Raw genomic sequence first — 23,614 nt, forward strand, 5'->3', positions numbered from 1 at the left:
TGTAAACTCAGTATTGTGTTCCTTCTTGACAATGACTATGTTAATGCATTCCCTCCTTGGTCAGAGGAGGTAGGTTCCAATTCAACCCTAGGTTTTGAGCACATAACCCATCATGACAGCTAAGTATGGTGCTGTATTCGGATAAGTCGGTTGAGGTACATACCAAAGATGTCAAGTCATCATTTAGGGAAGTCCTTGTGGGATTTCCTAGCCAATATTCATTTTCCCAGCAACTCAAGCAAAAGTGGATTCAGGTAAACATCTCAGTTGGTGAGATCCTTTTGTGCACTAATGAATTACTTTATGATGGTTGCCTTCTGAAAGTAATTTCTGTGAAGAGTTTCTTAATGCCTTATTGTCAAATTTGGACCTCATATTCCCTCAGCAGAATGAGTCTATTCCAAAACAACTTGGAAGGCATATAAATGAGATAGTTATGTTCTGTTGGCAAAGTGTATGTAGGGATGTGGATCAAAGACTGATAAATGGAATTGATGTGCAGATTAACCATGTTCCAAAAGAATGGTTGTCTAGGCTTAAGGCCTGTTCTATGAATACATTTTTTCCATCTGAACGTGTTTGTTTGTTTTTTTTCCTTTTCACTCTTAGGCATTTCCGCAGAATGGTGTTACAGTCTTTGAACAAGGATCTCTATGAAGAATTAGCTTATATTTCAGAAATTATTGAGGACCAACCGAAGAATTATCAAGTTTGGTATATAAAAAACATTTTGCTTATCAGGTTAATAAAACCAGATGATTGAACTGGGAAATAAAAAATACGTCTTTGCATTTTTTGGCTCTTAGGTATCACAGGCAGAAGATTGTAGAATGGTTAAAAGACCCCTCACAAGAATTGGGATTTATTTCTGGGATCCTTGAACAAGACGCAAAAAACTACCATGCTTGGCAACACAGACAGTGGGTGATTAAGGTAAAAAAGCAAAATACCATGGATGCTGGGAATCTGGCATATAGAAATGTGAAGATATAGGAAATGGCATTTGAGAGACTCCAGTTCAAATCCTACTATGGAAAACATTGAATTTAAATACATAATCAGAATTTTTAATAAAAGTCATTAGGATGATGACTGCAAAACTGTGGTAAATTTGTTTAAACCCATCTAGTTTACTAATGCCCTTAAGCAGAGGAAATCTTCCTTACTCAATCTTGCCTCTATATGACTCCAAACTTAGCTGTATCGCTGGATCATTTCCTAAGTGCCTCTGAAATGATCCAGCAAATTATTTGATTCAAGGACAGTTAGGAATTGGCAATAAATGTGGGCTTTGTCGGACGTGCCTACACCTTGAATGATTGTTGTTTAAAAAAAATGTTCTTGGAGGAGTGGTAAAACCCAGAACTTCCATACCCTACCTCATATCAGATTGCAATTCTTTGAAATGAAATTGGAATATTATACAAGAGTAAGAAGCATTAGTACATGTGATTCTTTATCGACATCCTCGGTACGTCCCATGACAACCGTAGGATGTTTATATTCACTGTCCTGAAACACACTGTTGAGGTAGCTAGCCTCATCTTTTAGTGTTTGACAGACAGCTGGGCATAAAACTTCGGATGTTGGTGTCAGAGCCTATATTTATACTGCATAAAGTTCTGGTTAGGCTATATTTGGAGTATTGTGTGCGGTTCTGTTTGCCCCATTCCAGGAAAGATGTAGAGGCTTTGGAGAGTATGCAGAAGAGGTTCACCAGTATGCTTGCCTGGATTAGAGAATATTAGCTATGAAGAGAAGTTGAACAAAACCAGTTAGTTTTCCCCGGAGCGTCGGAGGTTGAGAGGAGACCTGCTAGAAGTTTATAAAATTATAAGAGGCTTAGATAGGGTAAGTAGCCTGAGTCTTTGGCCCTAGGATAGAAGTGTCAAATATTAAAGGACATAGTTTTCAGGTGAGAGGAGGAAAGTTTAAAGGAGATATACAAGGCATTTTTTTTTACACAGAGCAGTAGGTGCCTGGAATGTACTGCTAGGAATGGTGGTGAAAACAGACATAGTGGTGGTGTTTACAGGCACATGAACATACAGGCAGATGGGTTTAGTTTAATTTAGCATCATGGTTTGAAGGGCCCGATCCTCTTTTGTACTGTTCTGTGTTCTGTTCATTTATTTTACATTGCATGATGCATAAGCTGGTGATGTTGAACGGTGATGATTTTGTTTACTTTCTGTGCTTGACAGGAGTTCGGCCTTTGGGACAATGAACTAGAGTATGTGGATCAGCTGCTGGAAGAGGATGTGCGAAACAACTCGGCGTGGAACCAGCGATACTTTGTCATTTCAAACACCACTGGCTTTGATAACCCAACAGTGCTTAGTTGTGAAGTCGAGTTAGTCTTGCCCCACTTATTTCTGTTAACCCCATATGCAATTAATTTAACATGGTTTCTTGCTTTAGTATAGGAGGTGTTTAATCAAAAACGTTGTACAGCTGGAAGCCTATTGTTATGCCATTGCACATTGCAGTAAACAATCATGTCCGATGTAACAAGATTTGCTTTCAGAAATGTGAGAGAAAGAGTTATTTTTGATGTTCAGAAGCTTTCCTTTATGCAGAGGAACATGCATTTATGTAGCAGTTTTCACATCCTAGAGAGCCAACTGTGAATTATTTCTGAAGCCGTAGTCTTGACCTTGTGATTTGTTAAGACAGATGTGTTCCTCTCTCTATTGACGGATATAATCCACTACAATGGTAATCAATTCATTCTCGACATGTTTCCAAAAGTTGTGTTTTGGAAATGATTAATTAAAGTCTTATCCTGACCTGTTCGTGGAAGCAATTTAGTATGAAGTAAATTATCTAATGAATTCAGAATCAGAATCAAGTTTATTATCACTGACATATGTTGTTGTTTTACGGCAGCAGTACAGTGCAATCCATAAGAATTATTATAAATTATATTTTTAAAAAAATAGTGCTAAAAAGGGATAAAGAGGTAATGTTCATGGATTTGTGAACCATTCAGAAATCTGATTGTAGAAGGGGAGAAATTGTTCCAAAAATATTGAATGTGTGAATCAGCCTCCTTTACCACCTCATTGAAGGTAGTAATGAGATGAGGGCATGTCCTAAGATAGTGAGGGTCCTTCTTGATAGATGATGCCTTCTTGAGGCATTGCCTTTGAAGATGTCCTTGATGATGGCAAGGCTAGTGCCCATGATGGAGCTGGCTGAGTTTAGAACCCTCTGCAGCTTTCCCGATCCTGTGTGTACTGAGCCTCCATACTAGGGGGTAATGCAACCAGCCAGCATGCTCTGTATGATACATCTGTATAAATCTGCTAGTCTTTTGATGACGTACCAAATCACCTCAAAATGTTAGCTTGTGTATGTTCTCTCCTTTCATGATCTGCTCCCTCCCTTATACATTCAACTGAAGATACTACATTTACGATTGGAGCTGTCCATTCTTTTGTATTCCTCATCTCGAGAAACTATTGAAGCTAGTAGAATAACTCATTGTCCCCAGATGAGAATGTTGCACAGATATCTGGATATTCAGCTGTACAACTGCACAATTTTAAAATTACGCTTTTTCAGATATTTAGAGAGATATTCATTTAGCCTGTTCAAGTGACTCAATATAGTAATAGTTCTATTCATATTTAGTTCATAAAAGGGGAAATGATGCTCTGATTGTTCACCTTCCTGACCTCTAACAAGATTATGCACTACTTTACAGGCATGGTCATCTCTAACCACATTATGTATTACTTTACAGATATACCCTGAAGTTAATCAAAAGAGCTCCTCACAATGAAAGTGCATGGAATTACTTGAAGGGGTAATGTATAACTTACTGTTTCGCAGAATAGTATATTTATTCAAAATTTAACCAAGATATAAATACAGAGGTATTAGTGTTTTAATTCATTGTAATTTAGCATTTGATTAGGGTAGAAATATTCTTTAAAGTAATTATGACGCTTTGAATAAGAGCACAGGAATAAAGGATGAGCTGTGCTCTGCTCCCATTGAAAAGCCTCGGAGATGCTGATGCTTCTTGGGTGCTGCTCTATTTTGATTGCTCACAGGCCAGAGATACCAAATAGTGAGAGTATAACATTTTTTCCCAAGGCAATTGTGAAGTAATTTTTCTTTTGTACTATTTCTTTCTGTGGGAACCTGGAACAGAGTGCCTGCTTCAGGAATAAGAGTAGGAATAATGTCATCCTTCTACTTATAAATGAATATAACCAGTGCTTTAACCAATTTCCCCCGGGATCAATAAAGTATGACTATGACTGTGACTTGACACTGGACTGTTGACCTCGGCAAGGTTACGAGATTTAATACATTCATCCTGTTTTTAGATATGCTTCAGCATACTCTATGTACATACATCAGCTTTCACCATCTTCACAGGGAGTTTGCTTCATATATAGTTCTGTGCTCACTGAAATTGTTTTTCTACACTATTGTTTTGAAGTTATCTCCCTTTAACAGGAGGTTGTATCTTCGCTTTGAGTGTGCTATTAATTTTTGGCTCTGTAACCATGTGGTGACTTAATCTAAATTGTTTAGACAGTGAAAGGTAATTTGAGATTAGTGGCTGCAGTGTCATTTTGCAGTGATGTGGAATTTAATTTCAAACACTAACATTCTCTCACAAATCTCTTATTTTCATAAGAATTCTGCAGGATCAGAATCTCTCCAAGTATCCCAACCTTTTCGAGCAGGTTTCGCAGTTGATGGAAAAGCCCAGTTCCCCCTACTTGCTTGCTTTCCTGATTGACATGTATGAAGACCTTCTGGAGAACAACTGTGACGAGAAGGAAGAAACCTTAAGCAGAGCACTGGAGGTCAGTCACCTGGCCACAGGTTAAAATTCTCATTATGTTTATTGGCAGGGTAGATCAGAAACTAATTTATTATTTGTTAAGCTCTGACTAGATAAAGCCACATGCTGAATATTTTAGTCCTTTTCAATTAATTCTTTCATAAAACTATTACTATTCTACCATGGCTTCTATCTGTGGAATTAATCCAAGTTTTTTTTCCATAATCTAGCTAGGAGTTCATACCTTGTGTTGATCTGATTTCCGATAGAAGTCCTAAATTTGTTTCACACACTTGAATATAGCCTTACTCTGACCATTTAGTTTAATGGAGTGTTTAGAGTATACTTTTGCTCTGTTGTTATTGTTATACATTTGCCATCTGTCTCTAAATCAGATTTCCCAACCTCTTAGAATAATGGGGCAATTTTATGCTTTGTGCACTGCCTACATGGTTGAAATCTCCCTTGCCCACCTGCTGATCAAAGATACAATTTTAAGTTTTGGCGCAATGTGCTATCCTTAAGTGATCCCCTTTTGATGTTTCCCACACTGACAGATTAATGGGGATTTTATTTATTCATGTGGAGGGCAACACTGACAAGGTCATGGCCCCCATTGTCTCGCTAGCCAATGTTAGATGGCATGTAAGAGTCAGTCACTTTAGCTCAAGAGTTAAAGATAAACCAGACAAAGGAAGGAGGGTATTAATGAATCAGATAGGTTTATAACCCATCTCTGATCATACCTTCTGCTATTCTCCATTTGGTTCAGTGTCTTGTTTTTCCTCGTACCTCTTATGAAGTGTCTTATGTTAAAAATGATCTGGCATAAAAAGGTTTGGGCACCCTGGTCAAAATTTCTGTTACTGTGAATAACTAAGCAGGTAAAAGATGAACTGATTTCCCAAAGGCATAAAGTTAAAGATGACACATTTCTTTAATATTTTAAGCAAGAAAACTTTTTTATTTCCATCTTTTATAGTTTCAAAATAACAAAAAAGGAAAAGGGCCCGAGGCAAAAGTTTGGGCACCCTGCATGGTCAGTACTTAGTAACACCCCCTTTGGCAAGTATCACAGCTTGTAAACGCTTTCTGTAGCCAGCTAAGAGTCTTTCAGTTCTTGTTTGGGGGATTTTTGCCCATTCTTCCTTGCAAAAGGCTTCTAGTTCTGTGAGATTCTTGGACCGTCTTGCATGCACTGCTCTTTTGAGGTCTATCCACAGATTCTCGATGATGTTTGGGTCAGGGGACTATGAGGGCCATGGCAAAACCTTCAGCTTGCGCCTCTTGAGGTAGTCCATTTTGGATTTTGAGGTGTGTTTAGGATCATTATCCTGTTGTAGAAGCCATCCTCTTTTCATCTTCGGCTTTTTTACAGACGGTGTGATGTTTGCTTCCAGAATTTGCTGGTATTTAATTGAATTCATTCTTCCCTCTACCAGTAAATGTTCCCCATGCCACTGGCTGCAACACAAGCCCAAAGCCTGATCGATCCACCCCCGTGCTTAATAGTTGGAGAGGGGTTCTTTTCATGAAATTCTGCACCCTTTTTTCTCCAAACATACTTTTGCTCATTGTGGCCAAAAAGTTCTATTCAAAAGGTTCAAAGGAACATCTGAACAAGCCTGATACATTTTGGAAACAAGTGCTGAGGACTGATGAAGTTAAAATAGAACTTATTGGCTGCAATGAGCAAAGATATGTCTGGAGAAAAAAGGGTGCAGAATTTCATGAAAAGAACCCCTCTCCAGCTGTTAAGCACAGGGGTAGATCGATCATGCTTTGGGCTTGTATTGCAGCCAGTGGCACGGGGAACATTTACTGGTAGAGGGGAGAATGAATTCAATTAAATACCAGCAAATTCTGGAAGCAAACATCTCACCATCTGTAAAAAAAAAGCCGAAGATGAAAAGAGGATGGCTTCTATAACAGGATAATGATCCTAAACACACCTCAAAATCCACAATGGACTACCTCAGAGGCGAAAGCTGAAGGTTTTGCCATGGCCCTCACAGTCCCCTGACCTAAACATCATCACAAATCTGTGGATAGACCTCAAAAGAGCAGTGCATGCAAGACAGCCCAGGAATCTCACAGAAGTAGAAGCCTTTTGCAAGGAAGAATGGGTGAAAATCCCCCAAACAAGAATTGAAAGACACTTAACTGGCTACAGAAAGCGTTTACAAGCTGTGATACTTGCGAAAGGGGGTGCTACTAAGTACTGCCATGCAGGGTGCCCAAACTTTTGCTTCGGGCCCTTTTCCTTTTTTGTTATTTTGAAACTGTAAAAGATGGAAATAAAAAAAGTTTTCTTGCTTAGAATATTAAAAAAATGTGTTACCTTTAACTTTATGCCTTTTGGAAATCAGTTAATCTTTTACTCGCTTAGCTATTCACAGTAACAGAAATTTTGACCAGGGGTGCCCAAACTTCTGCATGACACTGTAGGAGCAAAATTAGGCCATTGAGTCTGCTCTGCTATTCCGTCATGACTGATTTATTATCTCTCTCAACCCCACACTCCTGATTTCTAGTAACCTGTGATGCCCTGATTAATCAAGTACCTATCAACTTCTGCTTTATATATACTCAATAATGGGCTTGACAGATTCACTACCCTCTGGCTAAGGATATTCCTTCTCATCTCTATTCTAAATGGGCATCCCTCTATTCTGAGTCTGTGCCCTCTGGTTCTCAACTCAGCCACTATAGGAAACGTCTTCTCCACATCAACTCTATCTTGGCCTTTCAATATTCAGTATCGAAATTTCCCTCATTCTGCTAAATTTCAGTGAGTACAGACCCAGAGCCATCAAACACTCCTCATATGTTAATCCTTTCATTCCTGAAATCATTCTCGAGAACGTCCTCTGAACCTTTTCCAATACTAGCACACCATGATGTGGTAATGCAAATTATTAAAATGAGTTTGGGCAGGTCTGGTATTTTGAAATTCCAGAATTGTTAAAAACAAATTGATGCAATTTAGTTTCTAATGGATTCGTTTTGAATTTCACTCAGCTTTGTGAGCAACTGGCTATGAAACAAGATACAATACGACGGGAATACTGGAGGTACTTTGCAAGGTGCTTGAAAACCAAGTACGGTATGAACCCAAAAGAAGCTACGTCTATGGGAAATGAAGACTCTTTACAGGAATGCTGTAATAACTAAAGAGTGCATTGTATTTTTTAGTATGCAGGACAAGATTTAGTGATAAATAATTTTCTGTTAACATCCAAACAGCTCATTTATTTATGTAAATATTTAAAGCCGTAACTTTGTTTGTGTATATACTATTTGAAGCTAAACTAGAAATACATCCAAATGTTCCTTCTTTGCCTTAGATACCTACTACAAAAATATGATTCAAGTGAATACTTTGAAACTAAGTCAGTTTTACTCACATGGGAACAGAATGGGAAGGTAGGGGTTGATATTGGAGTAAATTTAAAATATTACTGTTTTTAAATTTACCATCATTGTGGTATTATCGTATCAAAGTTGCAGTGCCACATTGTTTACCTGCTGGTAATAAAAAATAACTTTATGAAAGTGTTAAATGCTTTTTTTGTCTTATTAAACCAATAAATATATAAAACTAGCAAACACATAAAACCAATAAATTTTAAATCATCCATGGTTGCACTTCCATGTTGGTAAATGATTTTCTATTGCACTTTTAGTCTTGATTTCAAATATATTATTAATAATTTCTTTAAAGCATGAATGCGTCTATAGAGCAAATATACTGGAGGAAAAAATGACAAAAAATTGTGCGTGTAATCAAACAATAATGGATGCTAAAGTCAAAGTAGCCAAGATCTTTATTGGTAATTGTTTATTGTTATATGTACTAAGATACAGTGAACAAGATAATTTCAAAACAAATAAAATGAGGTAGTACAAGGGAAAAGCAATAATAGTATGCAGAATACAGCGTTACAGAGAAAGTGTCGTGCAGGTATACAATAAAGTGTATATTTACCCCATGACGGGGTAGATTGCAAGGTTAAGTGTTCATCTTTTACAAGAGGTCTATTTAATAGTGATATAGCAGTGAAATAGAAACTATCCTTGAATCTGGTGATACGTGTTTTTGATCCTCTAAAGTCTAGAGGAGGAATGATTAGTAGTTTGTTAAAAAGCCTAGTTAAATATGGAAACCTTAAGGGACTTTGAGGTGTTTAGTCAAAGAATTCCAAAGAATAGGGTCTATATGATGAAAATAGACACCAATGATGAGAAAACAGGAATGGTACCAAGAGGCTAAAATTCATGGAATGAAGAGTTCTTGAAAGAGTGAACTGGTGGAATTTGCAGAAATTATGAATAATAAAACCCAGATATGTTCGGTACAGAAACAGACCTTTTGAACCATTGTGAAATTTAGACATAGGAATGAGAATTTTCCTTTGACTACTGGAACAATAGAAGTCTTTGTAAATGAAGGCTTGATTGCTAGAAGATGTGAGCAGCCTGTTTTTGGACAGGAAGCTATGGGCCTCAAAAGACAGTATTAAGAATAATGAGAAGTGCTGCAAATAGATAAGGTATCCATAGGCACTTGAAAGTTGAGTCATACGGTATAGAAACAGGCCCTTTAGCCTCTGAAGTCTGTGCCATTCATCAAGCATATATTTACATTAATCTTATTTTATCCTCTATACGTTCTCGTCAATCGACTCCAGATCCTACCATTCAGCTATGCACTAGGAGTAATTTAGAGAGACCAGTTAAGCTACCAAACTACATACCTTTAAGATATGAGAGGAAACTGGAGGAAGTCACGTGGAGAACATGAAACTGCACCTCGATAGCACCAGGGGTCACGATTGCACTTGGGTTGCTAGAGCTGTAGTTAAAGCTACACCAGGAAAGGTTCAATGTAATTACAACAAGGATATGCCAGCTGCTTGAAACTACTATTATATTAATGTTGCTCCACTGCTTTTCCCCCTCAAGCTTCACATTTTTGCTTATGGGTGATGTATCCAACTTTTCAACAGTGGCTTCTAAAGGGGAGTTGGTATAAAATTAGAAAGGAATTACAAGTAGGACAAAGCAGAGGAGGAGGCTAATTTGAAAAAGCTGTGGACTGAATTGTCTACTTGATAACTTGGTATAGTACTCTCTCCTTACCAATGATTTCATTCACTTTGAGCCTATTTCCTTAGCCTATTGTTAACATTTTACATCCTCCATTTGACTTACAAAGCAGTGTATATAGGTATTGATCGTTGATGGGATTCTTGTTCCAATCCTTCCAGTTAACATTAGCTGTCTTTCACCTTTGAGACACCATCACTTATGCTTTCAGCATTTGCTTCACAGTCTTGTTTAGTAACATGGATAAATCACACTACTGCTAAAATTTATTTAACTACAAGCACAAGAGGTTCTGCAGATGCTGGAACCCAGAGCAGCACAACATAAAATGCTGAAGGAACTTAGCAGGTCAGGCAACATCTATGGAAAGGAATAACAGTTAACATTTCAGGCTGAGGCCCTTGGACTGGAAAGGTGGGTAGATACCAGAATAAGAAGGTAGGGAAAGGAGCACAAGCTAGAAGGCAATAGGTGAAGCCAACTGGGTGATGCAGGACCTGAAGTAAGAAGCAGAGGTGATGGATGAAAAAGGTAAAAGGCTGGAGTAGAAGGCATTTGATAGGAGAGGAAGTGGACCATGGGAGAACCAGAAGGCGGAGAGGCACCAGGAACAGGAGAGGTAAGAGGGGAGCCAGAGGGAGGAGTTGAAGGGGAAAAGGAAAACCCCACCATTGGTGCTGCTGTCACCTGCATTTTTCTTCATTTCCTGGACATCCACACTTACCACATCTTCCTGCTGGTTTAATGGATAGAGTTCCTCTTGTCCTCATCTACCATCCCATAGGCCACTGCACCCAACACATTCTCCGCAACTTCTGCCATCTTCAACGGGACCCTACCATGAAAACACCTTTAACTTGCTCCCCTCCCCCAACTCTCCACTTTCTGCAGGGATTACTTTCTCTGGGATTCCCTCATCCATTTGTCCCTCCCCACTAATCTCCATTTATCTCCACTTATCCCTGCAAGCAGAAGAAATACAATGCTTGCGTATTCAACTCCTTCCTATCACTTTCAATCAGGGCCCCAAACAGTCTCTCCAAGTGAGACCTGCAAATCTGTTGGGGGTCATCTGCTATAAACAGTGCTCCCGATGCAACCTCCTCTGCATTGGTTGGATCTGCTGCAAGTTGGGAGACTGCTTTGTCAAGCACCTTTGCACCATTCCCAAAAAGCTGGATTTCCCGGAAGTCAACAATTTTAATTTCAATCCACATTTCCATTCCGAGACGTTGGTCCATGGCCCCTCTTCTGCCCCAATGAGGCTACTCTCAGGATGGAGGAGTCTCCAACTTGATGACATGTACATTGATTTCTCTAACTTTTGGTAATTTCCCCCCTCCCCTTTCCCTCTTCATTTCCCCACTCTGGCTTCTTACCTCCTCTCCTCACTTGCCCATCCTCCCCCTGGTGCCCTCCTCCTTTCCTTTCTCCCATAGTCCACTTTCCTTTCCTATCAGATTCCTTCTTCTCCAGCCCTTTACCTTTTCCATCTATCACCTCCCAGCTTCTTTCTTCAGCTTCCTCCCCCACCATCCCTGCTTCACCTATCAATTTATAACTTATGCTCCTTTCCCTCCACCCACCCACCCACCCCACCCCACCCCACCCCACCCCACCCCACCCCCATTTTCTTATTCTGGCATCTTTCCCCTTTCTTTTCTGGTCTGATGAATAGTCTTGGCCCAAAACATCAATTTATTCATTTCCATAGATGCTGCCTGACCTCCAGTGTTTGTGTGCATTGCTCTTAATTATAAACATTCCTCCTCCTATAAAATCAAAGTCTTTCCTTCATCTGACCATTAACACCACACTGACATTTCTGCCCTAAAGATTTTGGCTAATAATCAGAATTGGTAACGTGATGAAACCAACGAAAGGAATGAACCTCATATGAGCACAGGATAAGACAGGCCGCTCGGCCTACAATGCAGTGATGATCGTAATGCCACTTGATACTGAATGTCTTCTTCCATGCATAATCCCCTTTTTAACTCATGTGTCTCTGTAAAAGCCTCTTAAACTCCACCAAACTACTTCCCCTGTTAACACATTCCAGTTACTTGTTACTCTTTGCTTCAAAAACTTGCCTCACGTCACCTTTAACCTAAACCTTAAAGCCCCTCCCCCAACCTTTAAAGCATGTCCTCTGGTATTTTGACATTTGTACCTTGAGGAAAAAGATTCTGACTGCCTACCTTATCAAAGTCTCCCATAACACAAACACAAACATTCTCTCACTCTCTCTCGAGTTTTTTCCTATTCTCTCTGACATAGCCTACCGTTGTCTATTATATCCTCTACTGTTTGATTTTATCTCTCTCTCCCTCTCCTTCTTTCCCTGCTCCCCCCCCCCGCTCGCAAAGCCTCACCATCTCTCTTTGACACTGCCTGCCATTTTCTGGGACAGTAGGTAGCTCCTTTAGTTTCCCTTCCTCTCCCTGACGCTGCCTTCCACATAGAAAATCTTTGTGCCGCCTGAACTTGGCTGTCTTGCTCTGTGTCTCTGTCTCTCTCCCCCTCTCTGACATTGCCTTCCTCTCTCCCTCTCTCTGACGTTGCCTTCCTCTCTCCCTCTCTCTGCCATTGCCTTCCTCTCTCCCCTCTCTCTCTCTGACATTGCCTTCCTCTCTCCCCCCTCCCTCACTGACATTGCCTGCCTCCCTGTCTCTCTCTGACATTGCCTTCCTCCCTGTCTCTCTCTGACATTGCCTTCCTCTCTCCACCCTCCCTCTCTCTGACATTGACTTTCTCCCCCTCTCCCTCTCTCTCTCTGACTGCCTTCCCCCTTCTCTCTCTCTCTCTGACATTGCCTTCCCCCCTTCTCTCTCTCTCTCTGACATTGCCTTCCCCCTTCTCTCTCTCTCTCTGACATTGCTTCCCCCCTCTCTCTCTCTATGACATTGCTTTCCCCCCTCTCTCTCTCTATGACATTGCCTTCCCCCCTCTCTCTATGACATTGCCTTCTCTCTCTCTCTCTGACATTGCCTTCCTCTCTCTCTCTCTCTCTCTCTTTCTCTGACATTGCCTTCTCTCTCTCTCTATGACATTGTCTTCCTCTCTCCCTTTCTCTCTGTTACTCTTTTCATGACTGTATGCAGCCGCCTGGATCTGGCTCTCTCTGTGACACCGCCACAGCACCTCTACCGCCACCTCTCTGAGTCTGAGACCGCGTCTGCCGTCTGCCGTTCGCCGCGGCGCGGGTGCTGTTGGAGCCGCTGAGCGGCAGCCGTTACCCGGGGAACCACGCTGAATCCTCAATTGCGCAGGTATGGAGCCGGGGTACGGGCAGAGGCCGGGGAAGTTTTTGATCACGTCGGTTTGGCGGCCTCGGGCTGCGTTGGGCACCGGGACAGCACCGTCCAGTGGCGGCTCGGCTGCCCGTCTGAGCTGATCCGCCTGCACATAATCTCATCTACATGGGAACAGGAGTAGGCCATCTTGTTCTTCGAGCCTGCTCGGCCATCTCTCCAGATCAAGGCTGATCTCTCGCAATCATCTCCATGTCTCTGTACTGTGCCCTATCACCTGATTCTCTTAGTAACCAGAGTGAACAAGTTGAATAAGCTCCCATTTTCCTCCGGACAGACAGCTCAGTAACCATTGCATGAATAAATTTCCGATCACCTCAGTCCTAAATGTCCTATCTCTTATCCTGAGACTGATCGCCTCGGTTCTAGACTCCTGAACAAGGAAAACATCCCCTCTGCTGTGGAGCCTAAAAAGTCGCAATAAGACCAGGCTTAGTCTGTTGAATCTTACACCCCACCGCCCCCATGCAAACCCATCACCTCAGGAATCAATCTTGTTAATCTTTGTTGTGCTGCCTCAGAGGCAAATATATTCTATTTTAATTGAGTAGACAAAAACTATACACAAAATTCCATCTCTTAGAGGCGCCACATAATCGGTTTTGGCTTATTGACCAAGATATAGTGAATAGCTTTATATATCATCCAGGCATTTCATTCCATACATAAGAACATTGAGGAATAAGACAGCTGTAATCCCATAATCAATTTCCCTTCCTAATTATTTGCTGTGTCTGCATGTTAACCTTACGTGAGTTTTGCATAAGGACACTTAGGTCCCGTTGCGGATTAACATTTTCCAATCTATCACCATTTTAAAAAAATACTCAGCTTCTCTGTTTTGGCTACTGAGGTGCATGACCTCATGATTTTATATACTTTATATTCCATCTATAACATTGTTGCTCAGGTCAGAATCAATTGGACAAGAGCCAAGATTCTACTTCAGATCTCCAGGTTTTAATCTTTTGCTACTCTTTACAAATTATCTAAATATTCACTGCCTTATTTCAACATATATAAGCTGTTTTATGCACTGCAAGAACACAATTTGAGTGGCTGATCCCTTTTCAATAATGTTGATTCACTGATAAATATTGAGCAGGAGGTCATATATAAAAGCCTTTCTTTTTCTTCAGAATAGTGTCAGTACCTTGTACATTTGCCTGAGAAGGTAGACCAAGCATCAGGTTAATGAAAAGGTGATATCTCTGTACTCCCTGCCCAACTTGACTCCCGCAGTCAGCCATGAACTTGAAACTACAGTTCTATGAAAGGAGAGAGCTATGCTGAAACAAAATGTCTAGAAATCTTCTAGGATTAATCAAATATCTGGACACTCTGTAAGCAAATCAGGAGCAATCGAAAGAAAATGCTTGCCTCCTACCCAAGATCCACAAACCTGACTGTCTGGGTAGGCCCATTGTTTCTGCCTGCTCCTACCCCATGGAACTTGTGTCCACATAGCTTGACTCTATTCTATTCCCCTTTGTTCAGTCCTTTCCTTGATACTTCACATGCTCTAGATCTCTTCAACAACTTTTATTTCTCTAGCCTCATTTTCAAGATGGATGTCCAGTCCCTCTATCCCCCATCAAGAAGTCCTTAAAGCTCTCTGCTTTTATCTTGATTACAGACCCGATCAGTTCCCCTCCACCACAACCTTCCTTCGTATGGCAAAACTGGTCCTCACCCTCAAGAATTTCTCGTTTGGTTCCTCCCACTTTTTCCAATCTCAGGTGTACCCATGGGCACCCGTATGGACCCCAGCAGTGGCTACCTTTCTGTTGGCTACATGTAACTGTCCATGTGCCAGATTTTTTCTAGTAATGGTCCCTAACTGCATTGGTGCTGCTTCATCCACCCATGCTGAGCTTGTCAATTTCATCAACTTTGCCTCCAACTTCCACCCTGTCTTTAAATTCACTTGTCTATTTCTGACACCTCGCTCCCCTTTTTTAATCTCTCTGTCTCCACCTCTGGAGACAAACTGTCTATTGGTATCATTTATAAACCTACTAGGTATCTTGATTATAGCTCTTCCCACCTGGCATCCTATAAAAATGCTATTCCCTTTTCTCAGTTCCTTCAGCTCTGCCACATCTGTTCCCAGGATGATCCTTTTCTTTGCAGGACATCAGAGGTGTCCTCCTTCTTCAAAGAATATTTCCCTTCCTCCGCCATTGATGCTGTTCTCAACTGTATCTCCTCCATTTCCCGGACATCCATGTCACCCAATCTCAACATGGATAGTTTCCCTTGTCCTCACCTACCATCCCATGAGACTCTGCATCCAACACATCATTCTCTGCAGCTTCCATCAACTTCAAGGGGACCTTACCACCAAACACATCTTTACTTCCCTCCCAATCTCTGCTTTCCACAGGGATCACTCCCTCTGTAATTCCCTTGTCCATTCATCCCGCTCCACTAATCTCCCTCCTGGCACGTATCCCTGCAAGTGACAGAAATGCTACACCTGCCCATTCACCTCCTCCTTCATCTCCATTCAGGTGAGGCAACACTTCACCTGTGGGTTTCCAGTGCTCCTGATATGGCCTCATCTGCATTGCTGAGACCTGACGTAAATTGGAGGACCACTTTGTCGAATAACTCCACTCCATCTGCAAAAAGCGTAATTTCCTGGTGGCCAACCATTTTAATTTCTATCCCTATTTCCATTCCAACACATTGGTCAATGGCCTCTTCTGCCATGATGCAGTCACCCTCAGCAACACTCACAACACGCTGGAGGAACTCAGCAGGTCGGGCAGCATCCATGGAAACGAGTCGACGTTTCGGGCCGGAACCCGACCTGCCCGACTTGCCCGACCTGCCCAACCTGCTGAGTTCCTCCAGCGTGTTGTGAGTGTAGCTTTGACCCCAGCATCTGCAGATTATTTTGTGTTTATGAGGTCACCCTCAGGTTGGAAGAACAACACGTCATATTCTGTCTAGGTAGCCGCCATCCTAATGGCATGAACATCGATTTCTCCAACTTCTGGTAATTTTGTTCTTCCCCTTCCCCTACCCTTTTCTATTCCCCACTCTGGCCTCTTATATCTTCTCTTCACCTGGCTATCACCTCTCCCAGTGCCCTTCCTCCTTCCCTTTCTCCCATGGTTCACTCTCCGTTCCTATCAGATTTCTTCTTCACCAGCCCTTTACCTTTTCCACCTATTCCCTTCCAGCTTCTTATTTCACCTCCCCCTCCCCCACCTACCTGGTTTCACCTATCACCTTCTAGCTTGCCTTCCTTCCCCTGCCCCACCTTCTTATTCTGGCACCTTCCTTCTTCCATTCCAGTCCTGATGAAGAGTTTCGGCCCTCAACTGTTTATTCATTTCTATAGATGCTGCCTGACCTACTGATTTCCTCAAGCAATTTGTGTGTATTGCTCTGGATTTCTCGCATTTGTAGAATCTCTTCTGTTTTTAATTTTCCTTGACTACTGTTTATTAATTATTGAAAGTATTGAGATTTGGGAGAAACGGTTTTTACAGAGATAATGTGATAAAACAACAAATGGATATAATCAGAGTTGTCAGCCCTGATCCGCATGCTCTGTGGTGAGCTCTCGTCTTACTGTTGTTAAATGGAGGGGGTGGGGGAGTTAGAGCTCACTGAAGTCTTGAATACATGCTGTAAAAACTGGCTCAGGAATTAATAAAGAGGAGTCATTCATCCCACAGAACGTTGATTTCCCCATTTATAGTTAGATCATGTTTGATCTTGAGCCATGATCCACTGTGCACTCCTCAGCCTTGCAGCTAAGTAACTGACTGACTACCAATTCGACAGCAGCTTTGAGCTGAGAGGTAGGGAAAGATTGCTGAACCAGACTTTTTCATTGTGAACCTTTGTACAGGAATATTGAAAATGCAGATGACAACGTCTGGTATTCATGGCTCTTCAGTAAGACAGAAGATGACCCTGTGCCTTGTATCCCTTATTGCTGTCGTCTTTACAGTCACCATGATCTTCAGAAATGAACTTTTAGATGCATTGAGTTGGTTGAGAAGCCCATTAGACAGGACATCAGACAACTGCCCACCAGGCTACTTCTGGCTGCGAGGAATGAAGGATTGCTTCCCCTGGTTATCCTGTGAAATGATACAGACCGAGGTTACTGTGATGGAACCAATTGGACAAGGTGCTGTCAAGCAGGTGGGACTCTATATTTGTCTGATTTTTCATTTCTCTTCCTTTAGATCAGTGTTATTCTTTTTGTTTTCAAATTTGGTGAACAGTTGTCAAAGGGAGTGAAGCATTTAACTTTTGTGATTCATTTAGAAAGAATAATGTGCATTTACAGAACATTTCATGATCTTCTGTTACCTTTAGAAGATTTCAGTCAATTAAATTTCAAATGTGCTTTTATTATAATTGGAAGATGGCAAGTAATTTGTGGTTACAAAGAGCCTATAAACTACAATGCAAAAATAGATATGGAATATGTTTTAATGAGATTGGGTGAGAGATGAAAGTCAGTCAGGGTTTCTTTTGACTCATCTGAAAGACTGCATTGGTAGTACTGAGCCAATCTCCACAATGAAATGTCAAACCTGGGTATGGGCCCAAGTCTTGGGTTTGTGACTAGATTTGCTTCAAAGGTGATAATATCACTATTTAGGCTAGGTGTGATTTACTTCTTTCCACCTGTTCAGATGAAAGACCTGCCTCTGTAAAACCTGTCTAATTCTACTTTTGAAGGCCTATTTGGACCCTTTCCCAAAACCGATATGAACTTATATAACATTTAAGGAGAATTCCACATGTCGTAAGATTCCAATCCAATGCAGTGTGTCATGAGATCACTCCATCCATTAGCCCCAAATTTGGAGGAGTTTAACTACTTGTTCCTTGCAGGGATTGCTACAGACTGTGCCAAAATAAAACCTTTTGCCATTGAATATTTCTGAGACAGAAGCAGCATGAATGCCATTCCTTATAATCCCCTGTGTAAATAGCCTTACACCCTGCTGACAGCTCAGTGTTCCCTGCTTTAGAATGATGCTCGCTCTCATTATCTCCCTTTCCTCAGTGCTCAGATCCAGCTTGGTTCCATGGGAACTCTTATATTCTCACTGCCTGTCAGCTGTCTAACAGTTGGCTCTTCATTGTTCACTTGCACATCAGGCCCAAAAGTGAACTCATATACTGACCTGTAACTGCAGGCATCGGACAGATCGACTAGCTAATGGCCTCACTAAGCATAATAAAACTGCAGTACATAAACAGAAAATAATACTGCTGTTGTAGGCATGAGGATCTGTGAACATACTGTATATCTAACTTGCTAATGATGTTGGATCACGGCATAATTCAAACTGATTCATGTGTATGGTCCTGAAGGTGTGGCGTTCTGCAGGTGAGATGTGAAACCCAGACCTTGTATACCACCAGACTTTAAAAAGGCCCGTGTGTTTTTTTGAAAGTGGGAAATTGCCCATGTCCTGACCAATTTTCATTTCTCACAAAATCATTAAAACTGATTACCCGCCATGGTCATCTTCATCACACCTACTTATAAGTAAATAGGCTGTATCATTTGTGGAACTTCAGAACTATGACTGACTGTGGCATTTTGCCACTCCAGACTATTGCATAAGGATCAATGGAAATACAAGTCTATTTTTTCCTGTAATATACCAGCACTGTCTCTAACACTTGGGAGATTGTGAAATTGTGCCCTGAGAAATTTGAGAACCCAAGATCAGTCATAAGTAGAAATAAATGAGTTTTACTGTAAATCTATTTATTGTATCAGCCACCTTTTTGCATTCTGTATGTTAACTTCTCACTAAATACTGAATGAGCCAAGTATTTTTAAAATTGGAAACGTTACGCTCTAATTAGCAGTGTCCAATGGTCATTTCATTCAGCTAAGGTTAAGATGTAATTTGGAGAACTTTCAGTTCCTGATATTTGTACCAACTTGTTAAATCCAACTGTACAAATGGATGTTTCATGGATGCAGTCCCCTAGCATTTGATGTTGGAGGCTGGCAGGAAAGAGATGCGGTACAGGGTAAGATATTCAGATAACTTTAAAGAAATAAAAGGTGAGAAGAGGATCTTGTGGAGCAAAAACACCCAGTTAGGCTGAGTGATCTGGTCCTGAGTTGTTATGGCCGGGTGAGTGTGTACCCAACAATCATTGCTTCCTCTCAGACTGACATACAAGATGTTGGAGGAATTCAGCAGGTTAGGTAGCTTTTCTTTAGCAGAATTGACAGTCAACATCTAGGACTTATCTTCATCTGGACTGAAAGATAGAGGGGAGATAACCAGTATTAAAAAAAATGCTGAAGTGAAAGGACTGGACACAAACTAGCAAGTAACAGATGGATCCAGATGAGGAGGGGTGATAGAAGAAGAAAAAGATGGAATAGGCAAAAGGAGGGGGGCAGAGTGGACTCATGTTCTTATTTTAGATCCACCTATTGCTTGCCAGCCTTCTCCCCACTTTCACTCACCCCTTTATATGGCTGTCTCCCCTCTAATCTTTCAGTTCAGATGAAGGGTCTTGACCTGAAACATCGACTGAGTCTATAGCATCTTGCTTGAGATTCCAGCAACTGCAGTTTATTGAGTCTCCTATCAGACTAACTGGGCAGTTTACACAGAACAGTTAAGTCAATTTATGCAAAACAACAGCATAAGACATAGGATTTGTGGTAAAGATGAAACTAAAACTAATTTTAAGAGGATTGTTACAGGTTATTTGGCTGTTCCAATTCAAAGGAGACAGTGATGGGTGATTTCTGTTGCTTTGGTTGACTTGAACAGTCCCTGGCTAAACCATTTAGGTGCACACATTAATGGAATAACTGCTTTGAATTATACAGAGCCTTTAATGGCGTAAAACAGTCCAAGACAATTCACAAGAATGCAACTGGGCAAAAATATTGATACCAAACCAAAGTAGGAATCACTAGGAAGAGTGACCAAGAAGGTAGGGCTGAATTGAATTGACATTATTACTTACACCCTTCATATACATGAGGAGTAAAAATCTTTATGTTACGTCTCCGTCTAAATGTGCAATGTGCAATTACAATAATTTATAATAAATGTTATGTACAAAAGAATAGTCAATATAACATAGAAATACTGTACAATTGCATCAGCATGAATTAAGCAGTCTGATAACCTGGTGGAAGAAGCTGTCCTGGAACCTATTGGTCCTGGTTTTTATGCTGTGGTATTATTTCCTGTATGGTAGCAGCTGGAACAGTTTGTGGTTGGGGTGACTTGGATCTCTAATGATCCTTCGGGCCCTTTTAACACACCTGTCTTTGTAAATGTCCTGGATACTGGGAAGTTCACATCTACAGATGCGCTGGGTTGTCTGCACCACTCTCTGCAGAGTCCTGTGATTGAGGGAAGTACAGTTCCCATACCAGACAGTGATGCAGCCAGTCAGGATGCTCCCAATCGTGCCCCTATAGAGAGTTCTTAGAATTTGGGGGGCCATACCAAATGTCTTCAACTGTCTAAGGTGAAGGAGGCGCTGTTGTGCCTTTTTCACCACACAGTCGGTAGTACAGACCACATGAGATCCTCGGTGATGTTTATGCTGATGAATTTGAAGCTGTTCACCCTCTCAACCACAGATTCATTGATGTCAATGGGGGTTAGCCTGTCTCCATTGCTCTTGTAGTCCATAACCAGCTCCTTTGTTTTTGCGATGTTGAGGGAGAGGTTGTTTTCTTGATTCCACTGTGTCAGGGTGATGACTTTCTCTCTGTAGGCTGCCTCATTATTATTTGAGATTAGGCCAGTCAGTGTAGTGTTGTCAGCAAATTTAATTAGCAGATTGGAGGTGTGGGTGGCAACACAGTCATGGGTATACCGAGAGTAAAGGAGTAAAGGAAATCGAGAGTGGTGCTGAGGTTTCGAAAGTGAATTTGAAAGCTTATGGCTAGGATGGGTGAAGGCTGGAGACAAGGAAATTAGTAAACAGTCAGGAGACAGAGTTGACAGAATGCAGAATTCATATACAGTATGGCTGTGTGCTGTAAAGATAGGGAACAGGAATGTACGGAAGTTTTCAACATGAGGGTAAGTAGTTCCTTCAGGAAATTAATATATAGAGTCTTAGAACTCTACAGCACAGAAAAAGGACCTTCAGCCCATTTAGTCCATGCTGAACTGTTATTGTGCCTAGTACCATTGACATGCTATAATTAATATCTGTATTTAAATCTCAGAAACATTGTCAACCATATATATTTGCCACTGCCCCTGTTTAATCTGCAGGTTTTGCTTGCATACTGGAGGGGAAACAAAGTGACTCTCTCTCGACTTGCTGCCTCTGAATTCAGTGACGACTTCTTTCATGGATTAGAGATGCTGAAAGGCTTGCAGAGTTCGTATGTGGTTCAGCTGCTGGGATTTTGTGAGGAGGATGCCACTATCCTCACGGAGTATCACCCACTAGGATCGCTAGTCAATGTTAATTCAGTTTTGCAACAGGAGGAGCACAGAGAATTTGATACATGGGAAGTTCGATTCCATTTAGCTCTTGAATACGTGAATTTTCTGCATTATTTGCACAACAGTCCATTGGGTACCCGTGTTATGTGCGACTCCAATGACCTGACAAAGACCTTGTCTCAGTATTTGTTGACAGCGAACCTGCATGTGATAGCCAATGATCTGGATGCTCTTCCACTAGTGAATCGAAGTGCTGGTGTTTTAATTAAATGTGGTACCCGGCAGTTACATGGTGACTTTGTGGCTCCAGAGCAGCTTTGGCCATTTGGTGACAAGCTTCCATTTTCTGATGACCTCATGCCTCCATATGATGAGAAAACAGATATTTGGAAGGTTCCGGATGTCACAGACTTTTTGCTGGGCCAAGTTGGAGGAAGTGATGTGGTCAGACTTCATTTGTTTCAGTTGCATCAAGACTGCAAGAAAAATGAGCCACAGCTTCGACCATCAATGCTGAATGTTGTGAAGACTTACAAAGCTGTTTATGATTCACTGATACAGGAGTCAGAGTTGTTTGGCATTCACAGTCAGATGTTACATGAGTTATAATAAATGATGTGATCCTGCTCTTAAAGAATGCTGTAATTCACCTCAGATAAAATCCCTTCAATACAAACTGACTCTGTTTGTCAATACAGGACAAGGCAAAGACTGAGTAATTCTTGATACCATCTTTTGTCTTCTTAATTGCATGCAGATAGGCCTAATTTTATCCATTAAAGATTGCTCAGGAATCTAATGTTCTCTCTTAACTGACAACTCTGATGTTTCTCCACTCCATCCAACAGCTAATATTATATCCACAGACCCTTACCCCGTACATGATCAGACCTTGTGACATATTAAGCCAATGCCCCTCTCCCACTCAGCTCATTTCCCCACCTTTTGATGTCTGATTACTGATTATCACACCACTCAGCACACTATATCCAGAGCCTGCAACTGAATTCCTCCTTCCTCCACTTCCATCAGGACTTTGAGATGACACAGTGGTGCGTCTAGAAGAGCTGCTGCCTTGCAGTGGCAGAGACATGGGTTCAATCCTAACCTTGGGTGCCTTCTGTGAGGAGTTTGCATGGCCTCCTTTTGACCATGCATGGATTTTCTTCATGTGCCCCGATTTCCTTCCATGTGCCAAGCTGTAGGTTGGTAGGTTAATTGAGATTTGTAGATTTCCTCCAGCATGTAGGGAGGTGGAGAAAGCAGCATGCTGAGAAAAATATAATGTGATGAATGTGGATGTTAATTTAAATGGTTAGTGGCTAGCATGAATCCAGTGGGCTGATAGGCCTGAATCCATACTATAACATACTTTTTCACTCAGTCCTTTCCACAGTATTGTCATGCCCAATGGTATTACTCTCACTGTACTCCACAAAACGCCCATGAACTGGGACTCCCATTGCATCCACACCTTCCCTGCATTTTTGTGCCTTCTCCCATTTCCATCTGATTGTTATCCCTCTGCCTGGACTTCATTAGACATGTACACATTCTAACCACCACAATTTCCCCTGCTGTTGCCACACCATAGGACTCTTCTGCTCTTTCTGTAAGTATTGTTGTTAGGTTACTCTCATTAACTCCTCTCTGCTTCTCCGTTCACACCCCAGAACATTTCCCCGCCTGTGATCAACAGCCCGGTCCTCCCACGCCTCTATATTCAATTAAAATTATGTGTAAACGATAAATCACACTAAGTGGATAAACTGTTTTCTACATAAAACACTAATGTGGAAGAAATTATACACTTTTGAAAAAGAATACACCAGACTGTTTCCTGTGATGGTAAGGTTGTATTAAGAGGAGAAGTTAAGCACACCAGGCTTGAACTCTCCAGACCTGACAGATGACTTGATTAAAACATATACATTCTTCTGGGC

General features: G+C 41.3%; 2 protein-coding genes across 3 annotated transcripts in view; both read left to right on the forward strand.

Annotated features, from left to right (window-relative positions):
- Positions 1–8,370, forward strand: part of fnta (farnesyltransferase, CAAX box, subunit alpha) — a 31,289-nt gene extending 22,919 nt beyond the window's left edge. The window contains exons 4-9 of the mRNA XM_072256335.1: positions 610–714; positions 807–933; positions 2,205–2,353; positions 3,749–3,811; positions 4,658–4,829; positions 7,829–8,370. Coding sequence (XP_072112436.1) covers positions 610–714; positions 807–933; positions 2,205–2,353; positions 3,749–3,811; positions 4,658–4,829; positions 7,829–7,981 — 769 coding nt within the window. The 3' untranslated portion in view covers positions 7,982–8,370. The remainder of the gene's footprint in view (positions 1–609; positions 715–806; positions 934–2,204; positions 2,354–3,748; positions 3,812–4,657; positions 4,830–7,828) is intronic.
- A 3,997-nt stretch (positions 8,371–12,367) lies between these two features.
- Positions 12,368–23,563, forward strand: pomk (protein O-mannose kinase). 2 transcript variants are annotated; one of them, XM_072254770.1, is made up of 3 exons: positions 12,368–13,188; positions 17,201–17,397; positions 21,495–23,563. In XM_072254770.1, the coding sequence occupies exons 2-3, from the start codon at positions 17,206–17,208 to the stop codon at positions 22,278–22,280; spliced, it is 978 nt and encodes a 325-aa protein (XP_072110871.1). In that variant the 5' UTR covers positions 12,368–13,188; positions 17,201–17,205; the 3' UTR covers positions 22,281–23,563. The 2 variants fall into 2 exon arrangements, with proteins under 2 accessions (XP_072110871.1, XP_072110870.1); XM_072254769.1 differs by having other exon boundaries at positions 12,370–13,188; positions 17,099–17,397; positions 21,495–23,561.
- Positions 23,564–23,614: the final 51 nt, after the last annotated feature.

The sequence above is a fragment of the Mobula birostris genome, chromosome 4 (assembly GCF_030028105.1).
Source record: "Mobula birostris isolate sMobBir1 chromosome 4, sMobBir1.hap1, whole genome shotgun sequence".
Lineage (NCBI taxonomy): Eukaryota > Metazoa > Chordata > Chondrichthyes > Myliobatiformes > Myliobatidae > Mobula > Mobula birostris.